Source organism: Sycon ciliatum, chromosome 4 (assembly GCF_964019385.1).
Source record: "Sycon ciliatum chromosome 4, ocSycCili1.1, whole genome shotgun sequence".
Taxonomy (NCBI): domain Eukaryota; kingdom Metazoa; phylum Porifera; class Calcarea; order Leucosolenida; family Sycettidae; genus Sycon; species Sycon ciliatum.
The window spans coordinates 37,208,216-37,223,166 of NC_088646.1; the positions used below are offsets into that span (position 1 = coordinate 37,208,216).

The following is a 14,951-nucleotide window of genomic DNA, read 5'->3' on the forward strand; positions in this document are numbered from 1 at the left end:
GACAAAACGTCTTGTCTCCTCATCCAGTTTGTCCACCGCCATGGCCACCTTCTCATAGTCAGCTTCTTGGTCCAGCATGGCTTCGGCTTTCTCATCATATTGTGTACTGGGTAACAAGACGAATTCCTTTCCCTTGTCTGACGGCTTTATGACAACACTATGTTTTCCCCTAAGCTGTTGAATCTCATCTTTCTCTTCTTGCAAAGATTCTCGGCAGGGAGGCTTTGCTACCATCAAGGAAACTGCTTGAAGCTATCGAGATAAGGAAGCGCAAACCAGCAGTCAATTGCGATGACGGCTGGCGCCTAATTGACTGATTGGATGTCACCGGATCGTCACTGGAATCGACACCCATCTCCTTGAACTACCACTGGACTTTACCACCTGACACAGCACATACACATACTTTGCACATACACCGCTGTCATATACATAGATCGCCTTTAGCATTCCCACACTTGAAAGTGTTCTTGTACGTGCTGTGATAGTCTTACTAGTCTTCTTTCTTCTGTTTAGGTCACCTTACAGGTGATGATTGTATACTTTAGTGTTAGTGCTAGTGTTAGTTTTCTTGCCAAATTGTGTCTGTGTGTAGGTGTGAGTTTTCTCATCTTTCGTTTTGTTTAGGTCACCTTACAAGTGATGATTGTTTAGTTTGCTGGCCTTGCCAATTGTGTCACCACGATGTGTTAGTTCTAGAACATTCATCTGCCTGCATTATTCGTCTTTATATTTCGTAATTTGGCCTCCCCTTCCTCAATGCCCTGATGATGCCCAATGGGCGAAATATTGGCAAAGTTATTTATTTGGTGCAGCTGAGAGCCTGTTGCCGGAAAGGCGGTGTTTTTTGAAGTGCAAGGAATACGCTGCAATGGAGTTTAGGAATTCTGAAGAAAAATACATGTAGAAGCCCAAAAATGAATTACATGTACAAATTGTACACGCATTTCAAAGTGCACACCATGGGGAGGGGGTATTATACATCACCTCAATGGTGGGTGTCACAGTAAGCAAGAATTTAACCGCCCCCCCCCCCCCCCCCCCCCCAACACACACACACCCAAATAATTATATGACCGTGCGAACTCAGCGTCATGAACCGCACCTTGTTCGTCCAGCAAGAGATTCCTGGGTTGCAGATCCCTGTGTCAGTGTTGGCAAATAAACACAGAACAGCAAACACAAAGCGCCCAGCTTGGATAACACACTACTGTCTACACATGACCCGACTCCCTTCAGCATTTTAAAAGGGAATTGTGTGTCGCTCCTTGCGTGGGAGCTCGAGCTTTTCCTGCCGACTGGAATCGCACAAGAAAGCAGGGAGTGGTGCTTTCTTGCAGGTTTGCCGAGTGGAAGGTTCGATGGACTTACCGTGTGCTCCGGATGGCAGTCGCGAGTCAGTCCAGTGAGATTCAAGTCGGCAGGAAAAGCACGAGCTCCCACGTAGGGAGCGACACACAATCCCCTAAGTATCGCCAAAGTCGCAACAACCTCTTCTTCTCTTCAGCATTGACTGATGAACTTCAAGTACTAGTAGAGTGGAAACTGAACTGGGCCACAGTGCATAGAAACCAACCAGTCTTTGCAAGCTAGATCAATACCAATACTCATTGCTGCATACTGCTAGATCAATACCAAATTAATTATCAACACCCATTCGCAGTTTAGACTCGGATGGAGAACCAAGGATAAAAATTACATAGGGAAGACCAAACGTTAAGAAGTAAGTTGTCCGTAGTTGTACCTTCAGTTGTTGTCCAACGTCAGTGTCAATTGTCAGTATTGTGCTAACTGTAGGGACCTTTCGCATTTGCTACGAATCGAATGCGAAACGAAAGTTTGATTCGGGTCGTAATCGTTTCGTTGAAAACGATTCAGGTCTCGCAGGTCGTCATGCAAATGTGCATGGCAACTACGAATACGGCCAGTAGCTTGGTGTACGGGTGTTTACACGCACACGTGCATGGATCATGGAATCAAGGGAAAAATGTGTACCTGGCAAAACACGTGTACCTGACCAAATAAATGTGTACCTGACGGATTCGGAGTGTGCCACGAATGAAGAGGCTTCCATTCGTGAAAACGAACTCTCCGCAGGGACTCTGACGAATCCTCGAACCCAGGTGACCAATCAGCATTCGTTTCGTATCCGTACACGTGGTGCGAAAGGTCCCTTGTTGCGCGATCTGACCCACCAATATCGTGGTTACTAGTATGCTATAAAATTGTAGTGTTGGAAAACTACAGATAACTTGTGACCCTGCGGTCTTCCCTATCTAACCCATTGCAGAGTACAGCTACATTGACATTGTAGATCAATGCTAACATTGATCGCAGGGGACTGCCAGATCATCGGTAGAAAGTTGCACCAACACTGACTCACTTCCACACAAAGCCGTGACGGTGCAAGTGATGAAGGGCGGACACAATCTGCGCTGCCCACCGTCGCACACGACTTTCCGGCACAGTGCTACAAGTCACCGGTGCCTTGCAGCCCGGCGAAAGCGCGCCCTGCGGCTTCGATTCTGTCCCTGCTTCATCGCTCTCGCAGATACTGTTGCTCTCTTGTTCAGGCGGGGAGCTGTCTTCTGCCTCATTCGCCTTGTAGAAGCGTTCCAGAGCGCTCCACAAGGCACCACGCTGCGCATACTCGAGTAGGAGAAACAGTCGATTGGGAGTGTCGAAATGGCCAACCGGCCTCACCATGTATGGACATAATGTCTGTAAGGTCAACAAGAAGAGAAGATCACAATGATATGTAAGATAAACATCACATACCCACGCTGCCCTAGTGTAAGTGATCACACAGTTGCAATTGCCAGCACATCCACACGGTACTGGCGCATACTTCAAAGGAGAGAGAGAGAGAGAGAGAGAGAGAGAGAGAGAGAGAGAGAGAGAGAGAGAGAGAGAGAGAGAGAGAGAGAGAGAGAAAGAGAGAGGAGAGAGAGAGCATTTACTTCAAAGAATACTGACTCTACATGTACCAGATGGATGCTGCAAAGGAGCAGGAAACGCATATGGCTGTGTAGGATTTACAACGTCATGGCATGGCAAGCTAACATCAAAATTAACAACAAAATACAAAACCACCATGGAAGTAGTATGGCATGTCAGACATAAGACTCCTTACTGCACCAGCAGCGTGACACAACGTGAGTGAAGTAATACAAGCATAATACAATGTACATATCCACTGGCACACTGTGCCCTACAAGTGGACACCCAGCCCATATTGTCTTTGCTACGCACTCACATTCATAAGATTGCGACTTTTAACTCGGCGACTCCTTTTGCCGCTTGGCTGTGCGGGCTGCACAGTTTTGTTCAACGTCTGCAAGACATCGGCAACATGAACAAGGAATATAACGTGAGAAAACATTACAGCAATTTTGCGAGCACGTGCACGCACACACACTACCTTGACGATGACCGAGTACAAGCAATGCTACGCAGTCCAAATACGATTGGGTGCGGAACAATATAACAGCATACGTTGGCCCGTGTGCTGCTTGACTGTACCATGGCAAGGACATTGGCGAGTAGGTTGGCAGACTAGGAGCCACGGAGTGCAAGTTGCCAGGGAAGTTTGCGTCATTTTCGGTATGATACAAGTGAGACCATTCAAAGGTGGGATGCTGACGAACACATCGGAGAGTGTGCAGTCAATACCACGATAGAAAATAGTATTCGCTCTATTCAAGTGTGTATTCGTAGAACTGGCATTCAATTTGCTATTCCTTGATGAAGGTGAGCTTTTACTTTAATATAGGGCTGAAACAATTTTACCGAATACTCGAGTACTCGCTCGGTTTTTTCAGAAATAATCGTACTCGGAATAAATCAGAGTACTCGTTCATGCATGGTACTGTACAGTCATGCGTTTACCACAGAAATCTGCAGTTTCAGTGCAGCAGTCGGCAGATATTGATGTGCAGACTGTGTGGTGAACATTTGTTCACGAGTAGAGAGATCCCAAATGACCCACCAACCAATATACCAGAGAAAAATGACTGCCACTCGGTTCAATCAGGGTTGTATCATGTGATTTTAAGGCCCTCGGTGTGAAATTTTTAGGAGATGAAGAGTACTCGAATACTCGAATATTCGATCGGAGAAAATCAGAGTACTCGAACTCGGGATCTCAATGCCAATAATAATAAACATTACCACTTACCTTAATGACATACACATCTTGAGTGTGGCAGTTCTGGGCTAATAGCAGCTGTTCAAAATACAGCATAAGAAAATTACACCACTCACTGCCATCAGCAGCAGCAACAGTAGACTTGTAGAGTCACAGATTAACAGACAGCCACACACAGACCATCACACATACACACCGCCACCACCACTGCCACACACACATACACAAACAGACAGCCACAAAGATGTCCCCCCCTCCTCTGCCTCTCATACCCTTACAGTACCACCAGCTAGAGTTGTGCAGGGTGAAACCAAACCTGGGTGCAAAGCTGGCACTCTGAAACAGTTCCAATGACATCATTGTATTTGTAGTAGAGTACATAGCCTACTCACCTGTGCATACATAGCACCTTGTACACAGAAATAGATAGATAGAAAGAGAAAGAGAGAGAGAGAGAGAGAGAGAGAGAGAGAGAGAGAGAGAGAGAGAGAGAGAGAGAGAGAGGAGAGAGAGAGAGAGAGAGAGGCTGAAACTACACGCTACATGCCTTTGTAGCAGCACCCGCATAACTTCCAGGGTACCAAGGGACGTGCAAATCCTGGGTGCCAAGCATACACTTTGGATGTGATTTCACCTGGCATAACTGCACATCCAATGAACATACCGTATTTTACCGGTTGTAAGTCGACCCCGGTTATAGGTCGACCCCCATATCCGGAGGTCTCAATTCTGCGTTTTAAAGTTTCCACCCAACGAAGCACTACTAACCACTCCCTGCTACTAACACATCAACAAATCATGTAAACATTCCTTATTGGAGAGTATAACTTCCCAATCCTTGAAAAGGCCAATAAACTGGCAAAAATGTGTACACATGGTGCTCTCGTGCATGCAGTGCAGGTCATTTTTTGTAAGATTCTGATAGTTCCCGGTTATAAGTCGAATCCCGGTTGTAAGTCGACCCCCACCCTTTCTCCTATTTTTAGTCGTAAAAGGTCGACTTACAACCGGAAAAATACGGTACCCGTAATGTCGCGTATAAAAGCCGGGCTTATTCCTGTAGACGCCGATGTAAGGGCTAGGCTTCTATTCACATCAGGCTTCTATACAAACCAGGTATTTCTATGTGTATCAACACTAAAACCAGGCTTATGTGCCGACAGTATATCTTGAAAATCAGGCTTGTATTCAAAACAGGCTTCTATATGAGATAGGCTTTAATACAAGACACTACGGCAACCCACCGTGGCACATTCTACCAGCAGCAACTACTCGCAAGCCACCAGACCCGAGCGTCAAAACGCTTACTAGTGCATAACATACTGTGGAGGTAGGATGATAAATATGTTCTACATTCGCAACTCACCGTTCCCAGAGGTCGAATAACAGTAAAGTCCTTCAGTTGTAGTGAGGGAACATGATGCGCTGCACTAGGCTGTGCCACAGGAACAGCAGATGCTGATGGTGACGAGTGACGGGGAGTACCCTGGCATTGGGAAACAAGACCAAACGGCACACCAATCTATTGGTGAAGGCTACCCTAAGCAGTCTATCTGACACACCAGTAGCAGCATGGCGACCGGGACATGCGCTTTTAACAACGCAGCAGCATGGCCCTATGCAAGGTGGCATATCTACTTACCTGCCACCTGTCCTTGTTCGTTCCGGCGCCGTTTTTCAGGTAGCGGTGATGCAGTGTTTCAGCTCGTTGAAGGTACTGGGCAGTTTTGCGCCGCACAGCATCACGGCGCAGAGCATTCCCATCAGCTGCACACAATGATCAATACACAATAGCAACAATCTCCATAAATGTTAGAGGATGCAGAAAAAAAAGAATCTTGCCACGAAAATAAAAAAAAAACCGGACCAACCCCTTGCCTGCACACAGATCATAAGTAATTGATGGCGTTTCTGTAACTTTCTGTCTGTCTGTCTCCCCCTCCCTCCCTCCCTTCTCTCCGCCCGAATTGCAATGGATGAATTTTCAGTTTGTCGGTAACTGCCCGCAACCCAAACCATTGTAACATGAAGTTCATTGGCCAGTATTGTACATGGCACAGTACATGGCACAGTGTACTCATCACATGCATAGTTCTATCGCATCAAGTACTCAAAGCAGATTGTGTAATATGATGTGTGTGTGTGTGTGTGTGTGTGTGTGTGTGTGTGTGTGTGTGTGTGTGTGTGTGTGTGTGTGTGTGTGTGTGTGTGTGTGTGTGCTGTGTGTGTGTGTGCGTGCGTGTGTGTGCTGTGTGCTGTGTGCTGTGTGCTGTGTGTGTGTGTGCGTGCGTGTGTGTGTGTGTGAACATGCCAAGCACATAACAAACTTACTCTGCACGCCACTGAGCAACAGTCCAACGCCGGACTTGTACAGGCTAAACGCCAGGCCAAAGTCACAGGCGGCTTCCGCTTCTAGCGCCTTGCCTATGACGGCAGCCGATTGCAGCACGTAGTCTCCGTCGCCGCTCAGTTCAAGGTTGGAGATGCTATCGATGGAAGTAGACCGCTCCTGTCGGTATGTTGCAGCAGTGAGATGAGAAGTCGATGGTGTGGTGTTACTCAGCTCAGCCACAGGATGTACGCGATCGTTAGAAGACGGTGATCCTCCAGTGGAGTCTGCAGTCCCTGATGAAGCCACTATTCCCGGCTGCTGTGACGTAGGCGGCAACGCGGGATTAGGAGAGTTGCCATCTCCTAGACGTCGTTCAATATCGTCCCAAGATGCTGCCACGACGTCTTTAAACCAGCCGCCAGCTTGGTTGCCAGGACTGGCGTAAATACGAGCTACCGGACGGTTGGGGGACAGGCCTAGCGATGGTGATGCCGGTTCAGATGGAGAATGCGGCTCAGATATACTCTGTGGAGTTGCCAATCCTGATGGCAGGTCGTCTGCTCCTGCAGCTTGGTCATCGGCTGCCGTGCTTTCTGGATCTTCACCGCGTTCAAGCTGATCGTCTATCATACTGAGATCAGCTAGTAATGCGGACGACCCATCACCACCGCATTCGTCCTCCTCTGCCTCCACAGTGCCACCGGAACACTGCGGTATGGCTTCGCCGTCATCTTCAGTACCTGCGTGGGTGCCGAGTGATGATTCCGTGTCACTGACCTCACTAACACGAGCACCACTGGTAGGTGGAACAATATCAGCATCAGCATCAGCAGTGGCATCACTGGTCATATCCAGTACTGGAGACGCACACTTGTGCTCCCAGATGCTCGTCTTTTCATCGGGTTCTCCAGCTGCAGCGGCAGTGATGTCGCTGCTGGTTGGTTTCGCTGGCATTGCAACCCGTGCACTGTCAGTCACGTCCGCAGAGCAACGATCAAGACTACCGGATAAGGTATGTTCCGTCCCGCCACTTCCAACCGCACCGTTGGTTACTGGTGCTGAAAGATCAGGAAGTTGTGATCCAATGTCGTCAATAGTCAAAGCAGCAGTGCTTGCGCTTCTGGTAAGATCGTTCGTATCCGGCACAGATACTTGGTCGTTGCCACCGTCACAGACCGGAGCAATGGACGGCTGAAAACGAGCCTCTTCGGTCAGAGCAAGCGGCTCATCGGCGGCAGTGCCATTGACGATTGCCTCCCAGGAGCTCTTGGATATCTCCCCCGTGTGCTGCAAGAACATCAACAAGAAGGGCGGGGGGGGGGGGGAGATCCAACCATTTGGCTTAGCACAAGGGGCGATAGAAAATGTTTTCAACTGGTCGATATCCGAACTTTGCAAAGTCAAGCTTCGGGAAACTTGCTTCGACAAATCAGAAATAAGACCCGGATGGAGAGCCAAGGATAGAATTTAAAGAAAGGACCAAAATGCTCTTCTTTCTGATTACACAACATCTTGCTTATAATTGTTAGTGTGTTAGTGTTGGACACAAACTACGGATAACATGTAAACATGAACTCGGATGGAGAACCACGGATTATTTATAAAAAGTAAAAAGGACCTGGTGGTGTTAGTGGACATTATAGTGTAACTTGTAGTTCCTTGGTCCTTTTTACTTTTTATAAACATGTAACATGGTGGTCCTTTCTTTAAATTTTAAATCAGATATATTTCATTGCTTCGAGGGAGAGATGCAAATCAGAAATACTTGTAATTATTGCAAAAGAAAATGTATAATCACAACCAAAAACAAGCTTTCGACGGGCAGGCCTTTTCAGAAAGCAACTGTCGGATGTTTGTTTCAATTTTTGAACCTCGTTCCTGGTGGTCAAAATATTTCTTTTACGAAAATCGGTATGCTAGACTTCACTTATGTCCACAGGACCAGTTTGGATATCCCCCTCTCTGATCCTGTGCGCGGGCGTCAATACATGAAACACGGCAATGGAAGCCTACACGTCAGCAACACAATAGGCAGTCACGGGCACATATTAACCACAACAGACAGCGCACGTACCAGCACGAACTCGGTCAACGGTCCCGAGACCAGTAGCTCCGGAATGCTCGAGACAAAACGCAGCAGAGAGATGGCTCCTTTCCGCCGCTCATCAATGACCGCCTCATCAAAACGACCTGGTGGATGGCACGGAAAACAACCCATACATGTAATAGCGAAGGGAGAAACACATAGTCAGACAACCTGTCGCACAGGCTTGCGCATACAGGAAAGTAGAACCGTATTGCAAGGAGACAAGTATTCCATTTTCTTTTTCTATCTCTTAATTTGCTGGCCGAAAATCCTATATATAGGATTTGAAAATGTGTGCCTTTTATGCCGTTGTTATTGGTCATCACGACCAATAATAACAGCATAATGGTTTTCATGGAAGTTGTAAATATGTTTGAGGCATGAATGTTTACATTTTAGATTCATAGGGTGATAATATTTCTGATGAATACCTATTTTCCGCAATAATTGGAAATTTGAGCATAATTGTTCAGCTGCTGTCATGGAAAGGACTGAAGCAGTGAATGTGCAGAAGAACATTGCAGGTGTGGCAGGGGGTGGTTTCATGACGACATATCGCACATGCCGTCATGAAACTACCAGTTTTAAGGATAAAACAAGGTCCAATAAAATCTCAAATCCTATATATAGGATTCGAAAAATAGGGCACAGGCCTTAGTAATACTGGGCAAGGAGATGAGCCTGAGATGTTAGTGTTTGAAAAAATTATCTTATTCAACTCTCGATATCTACTAAGACCTAGCAAGGAAGAATTGGTCACACACTTTTTGCTATTCTCATGCCACACCCATTTTGAGTTGAAAAATATGACCAAAATCCTATATAATATAGGATTTAGCAAATTAAGAGATCTCTATCGTGTTTTGCAAGGAGACAAGTACTCCATTTTCTTTTTCTATCTCTATCAACATGACGACAAGGCGATGAAAGTACTAGCGGAAATATTTTTCGAGTGTTGCGTGTGAGGAGCTCGAAGGTAGCTAGTTCTGCACTGCAGTCTGATTGCATACAACAAGGGGACGAATGGAATAGTTTGAACTGCGTTGTCAAGACGGGGAAAGGAAATCTGTACAAATGTGGCAAAGGAGAGCATTCCATTTCTCTAGATGAATGCACCAGCAGAGAATCCACAGTGCTACTCTGGTTGGCTTTGTACACATAGCACCTACAAACTTCAAAGTCCCTTAAACATAGGAAAGGAGCTCTGCCTGTGTATACGATGTAGATCCAGCACAGTTTTATACATTTATCCACCGAACTGCAAAGCATGACGCAGCTGACCCGCGCACTCACCAAAGAACGTGGCTTTCGGAAAGTCAGGAAATTTCTGACTTCGTTTAGCCAACGGCAAACCGCTGTAGACTTCTTCCAGCTGCTTATGAAGCTGTACAAACGTACTGTATCTCCGCCAGATGAAAACCTGTAAGAGAGATAAAATAGAAAAGGCAATGGATGTTCAAATGGATTCTTGACGCCACCTTGCAGCTTCTGACAACAGCTCTGTGACTTTAGGGATATGAGGGCTATTGGTGACTGTAGTGATTGTATCCAGTCATGTGACCGGCTTGTGACATGCACAAGCACAGTGGGGCCAGGTAGAATCCGACCCCTGGCACCAAGAGTACACGAACCAAAGAGTGTACAGCTTCTGCTTTATTCTGCATGGGTGTCTGTCTCCGTCTGTCATGGCAAAATTCCTGGATTACATCATAGTTGAGGAAGACATGCGACGCGGAAGTGATCTACAATGTAGTATGAACAACCGAGCGGGAGTTGTGTGGCAGGAGACCTGCTTGAATTCTGCTTGTACGCACTACATCACTAAAATGATGTAATTCCGGAATTTCGGCACAACCCATTCGAGCTGCACACACTGGGTTAATGCACTCTAGCTGAAACGAAGCAAGTATTCTCTACCCGTACCAAGTCATACCACACTTCTTCGTAGGCGGTCCATGCACATCTCACTGTCACTATGAAATGATGACCTTTGAGCCTATGAAAAAATGATTTTCATGCATGCCTTTTGTGCTGTGCTTTGTGCGAGTTACTCAGTAGGGCATTAATTGTTCCGGCATTGTATGCTTGGTTGTGGCATGTGCTATCTGCAAAGCTGAGATCCAGGGGCTGCATTCCAACCGGTACCACTGTATAAGCCTCTGGAATGTAACTAGGGACCACACGTGTGTACACTCAAGTCTTTCTCTTATCCAGACTCTGAAGAACCAGGCACATCGGTCTGCCGGGCAGTGTTGCCCAGCATGTGACTCAACACACATAATATGTGCACTGCACGCACAACATGTTTACTACAGTCACTGCAGGTAGAGCAGAGGGTTAAGCACACTGCCAATTCATGGGAGCCTCATCCCCACTGGTAGAAAGAATGCAAAGCCTGGTTTCATAACGACTCTGGGTCTTGCGGGGAAAAATCTATAGTATAATCGAGTTGGGATCGCTTCGTGAACAACAAATTTGTTCAAAACAAAATTTTGTAGAGGGGGGGGGGGGGAGGGGTCAATTGCTGTTCGCTTCATGTGCGAGTTGAAAAAATCGGCGTACGAGAGAGCTTGGAAGCTCAGGACCCTACGCTATGCTTTTAATGTAAAAAGGCCAGAAAATCCGATTTTATGGAGATAAAAGGAAAAGAAGGAGCAAACCGAAAGCGGATGAAGTGAGAGAAAAATAACAATCCGCAATACTTTTGCCTAGCTCATATTCATACTGATTGAAACGTTTTTGCAATACAACGATGTAGCCAATCAACGGAAAAAACATTTCCATCAATTCTAGTAACATGTACAATGAGGTAGGCAAAAAATGTCCTGATGTCTGTCCTGACGTTTCCTGTGACCGGCGCTGACTCTGCCGATCACAGGCGTTCTGGCCTCGACGGGATCTCTCTTCCAACTTTTCCTGTGACCGGCGCTGAATTGCCCGTTCACGCTTATTTTGGAGTTGACAAGATGTCTGTCCTGACGTTTCCTGTGACTGGCGCTGACTCTGTCGATCACGGGCGTTCTGGACTCGACGGGATCTCTCTTCCGACGTTTCCTGTGACCGGCGGTGAATCGCCCGTTCACGCTTATTTTGGAGTCGATTCTGCGTCTGTCCTGAAGTTTCCTGGGACCGGCGCTGACTCTGCCGATCACGGGTGTTCTGGAGTCGACAGGATCTCTCTTCCGACGTTTCCTGTGACCGGCGCTGAATCGCCCGTTCACGCTTATTTTGGAGACGACGGGATCTCTCTTCCAAAGGATCTCTCTTCCAAAGTATGTTTTTGCTGACGCATCCTATCACCTATTCCGCAACTAGCGTCCATTCTAATTTTATTTCCTCCTCGTCTCCCTATTAATTTTCTTTGCAAATCTCCCTCTACATCACTCAGGGAGTCGTAAACATAATACGACGAATATTGTGGCCAGCTGTTATGTACAATCCTGTAGAACCTTTGTAGTCACAGATACGGGACAGATACGGTAGCTCTAGGCGTGACACAAACACACAGAAACAAACACCAAATCACAGATACGGGACAGATACGGTAGCTCCAGGCGTGACACAAACACACAAACACCAAATTAAAGCTGGGTGGACCCTGGCTAGCGCCAGACGTTACTAAAGTAACGTCTTCTGCATAGCTACGGGAATTAAATATGGAAATAGATTGATGCCATGCGTGGTCAGCATACATGAGTGCTCATTCGGGGAGGGGTACGGGCCGGGGAGAAACTACAAAATATCGTTTTGAAATACATGTACACAAGTGTTCATTATTTAGGGCTAAAGCGGGATTCACAGAAGCTTTTTTGCGATGCGACACGCGATGCGACAGCCGCGAAACCGGGAAATCCCCAAATCGCAACCATCGCGGACCCCACGCAACTGCCGCAACAGGGCCATCGCAGGCCATCGCAGAAGTTGAGCTTGGCTCAACTTTTGCGATGCGATGCGATGCGACAAGCGATTTGGCGTACGATTTTGACCTTTTCTACAGCAAAGTTGTACAAAGGTTCAAGAGTTGCCTATAAATTTGTACAAGCTGTATCAAACCGCGCGAATATCATGGTGACGTAGCCAAATCAGCAAGATCACTGACTTCTTCTGTGAATGGTATTTCGCGAGTTCGCATCGCACGCGTCCGTCGCAGATCGCGTCGCATCGCGTGTCGCATCGCAAAAAAGCTTCTGTGAATCCCGCTTAATAGTCCATCAGCCAGTGGTGCCAAAGTGAGTCCCCTGTTGCACTTACAAATCGAACACCTGGAACTGACGTCAATCGACAGCAAAAGCATCACTGAATCCGACCTGCCTACTTTCCCTGGCGAAACTCTTGCACTCCTTTTGCAGTGCGCCTTGGAAGTTCGACAAATTTCTTCTTCTTCATCAGCCATTACGAGGTTTTCCATCCGTTTTATCATGACATCCAATGCGTCTTCAGTGAAAAATGTGGAGTTTTGTCAACGTTTGGTGTGGTTTTCCGTGGCGATCGACCTAAAATCGCGAAATAAATCGCCGTCAATTTGAGCAGAGGTGAGTTGGCTTGGAGCACGTACAGATTCAAAAAATATGTGTACATGCGCACCGGGAAGAAGATGAAGATGCTCACCACTTTCAAATAACTAATTCAAAAAACTACATGACTATTGTACTGCAATTGTTGTAGTTACTTGTTTGCAACTACAATGGTATCAAGTAGATAATCAAGCGAGGTACAGAGGGATTGATGGCTGATCAAAGCCCAAGGGACCAGCCCGAGGGCTTTGATCAGTCATCAAGCCCGACTGTACCTTGCTTGAATATGCTTCAGACGATCCCCAACAATTTTTTGGATTTTGAATTCAATCGCTTTATTCTTTGGGTGATCTCGAGTGTGGTAGATAGTACTTCGAAGTAGTACAACTGTAACTGTACTACCACCTGGTTGCAACATGCTCAAAGCAGCCTTGCCTTTATTTCAACTGTTTGCTGTCAGCATCCAGATCAGAGCCATGGCGTTTGCTAGTTGGTCGTAATGGAGAAGAGAACTGCAGGGCATTCACTCGATGTACAACATCCATCGCCGCAGATTCCTTATTTTTAGCTCTCCACGTTCCTTATTTTTCTAGGAATCAGGACCTTCCCGGGGTGATTCCATTCAGGGTGGAAGCGTAGATCACTTTTGCCAAACAGTAAAAACTACGCTTCAAACCTGCTTGATATGACTCGGGGTGCATACTTCGGAAACCCGAAGGTGGATGATGTTCAATACTAGCTCATTGTAATCTTCCTGAAGGTATGTATTCGGATGCTCAATTGAATAGAACAGTGAAAGAGATGTGTAATGGAACAACAATTTTATTGTAATTTGAATCCAGGCACACGTGTAATACGGAAACTGCAATGGTTTACACTGCAAATCTTCTCGATTTGCAAGATTTTTCCCGTAATTCACACAAATCTGAAAGTTCATTCCTGAAACGCGCATGGCACTGATTGGAGATTGGGTTTAGGTCACAACAATGGCTGTCGATGAAATGCCAAAAATGGTCACTTTGTCGGCTTCCCCCTGCAGAGCGTGCAAGTCGTTTACTCTTTTTATTTGCGGATTCGGTGTACAGGGTACCTAAACTCCCCATTGAGGCCAAAATCAAGTATTCGATTTCTAAGTGCAACAGGGTGCTTGAATTTGACGACTTCTGAGTTCTTGGCTGATGGACTATAAGGGAGGTGGACAGAGGAGATCCATGAGTAAAAAAATTTAAAAATCAGTATTTAAATTTTAAATGCATACGGTCCCGATCGACAATGCAGTCAAGAACTGTATCATTTTACCCCTAGGCCCTATGGCCTAGTAAAGATGAAAATTAAATGAAACCAAAAATTCCCTCAAACTAATGAACATTTAAAATACGAATTCAAATTTCAGGAAATACAACAGACCTACTTACCTCACTTAGTGTTTCGTTGTTGTCACTATTGCCCGCCTGGGGGTAAAAAATAGATGACACAGGGCAATCAAGAATTTTCAGCAAAGATTCTGAGATCCAAACTGTACAAAACTAGTGCTGTGACATTTAGATCAATGTGCATCGCAGTACATAATTCGAAAAGCAGACATTCGAGTTCTTACTGAGAAAACTACTTTGTAAACTGTGTGACCTTGCGGTGCACGTCTTGTTTCCACGACATCGAAGAAGCGCTGAAGCTGCAGAGAAGATGTCGTCCTGCGCCTGCTTGTCTCAGCCATCACAGCTCAAAACCAGATATCAACTGACAACAACCACCAAAGCCTGCAAAGGGCTCGACATGGTATACTTGAAAACACCGATCAGAAGCAGAAACTGTGTGTGTGTGTGTTTTTGAAGCCCAACCCAACGAGCACAGTCAGCCACAGAGCCAGTGTCC

At 46.3% G+C, this 14,951-nt stretch overlaps 1 protein-coding gene across 1 annotated transcript in view; it reads right to left on the reverse strand.

Moving 5' to 3' along the window:
- The window catches only part of LOC135815971 (ribosomal protein S6 kinase delta-1-like), a 29,198-nt gene extending 14,313 nt beyond the window's left edge, over positions 1–14,885 (reverse strand). Inside the window, exons 1-11 of the mRNA XM_065329327.1 lie at positions 14,677–14,885; positions 14,495–14,530; positions 9,859–9,985; positions 8,554–8,669; positions 6,479–7,766; positions 5,790–5,914; positions 5,514–5,633; positions 4,178–4,225; positions 3,257–3,334; positions 2,384–2,721; positions 1,106–1,143 (exon numbers count right to left, since the gene is read on the reverse strand). Of these exons, the coding sequence (XP_065185399.1) occupies positions 1,106–1,143; positions 2,384–2,721; positions 3,257–3,334; positions 4,178–4,225; positions 5,514–5,633; positions 5,790–5,914; positions 6,479–7,766; positions 8,554–8,669; positions 9,859–9,985; positions 14,495–14,530; positions 14,677–14,793 (2,431 nt within the window). The 5' untranslated portion in view covers positions 14,794–14,885. The remainder of the gene's footprint in view (positions 1–1,105; positions 1,144–2,383; positions 2,722–3,256; positions 3,335–4,177; positions 4,226–5,513; positions 5,634–5,789; positions 5,915–6,478; positions 7,767–8,553; positions 8,670–9,858; positions 9,986–14,494; positions 14,531–14,676) is intronic.
- Between the last annotated feature and the right edge of the window lie 66 nt (positions 14,886–14,951).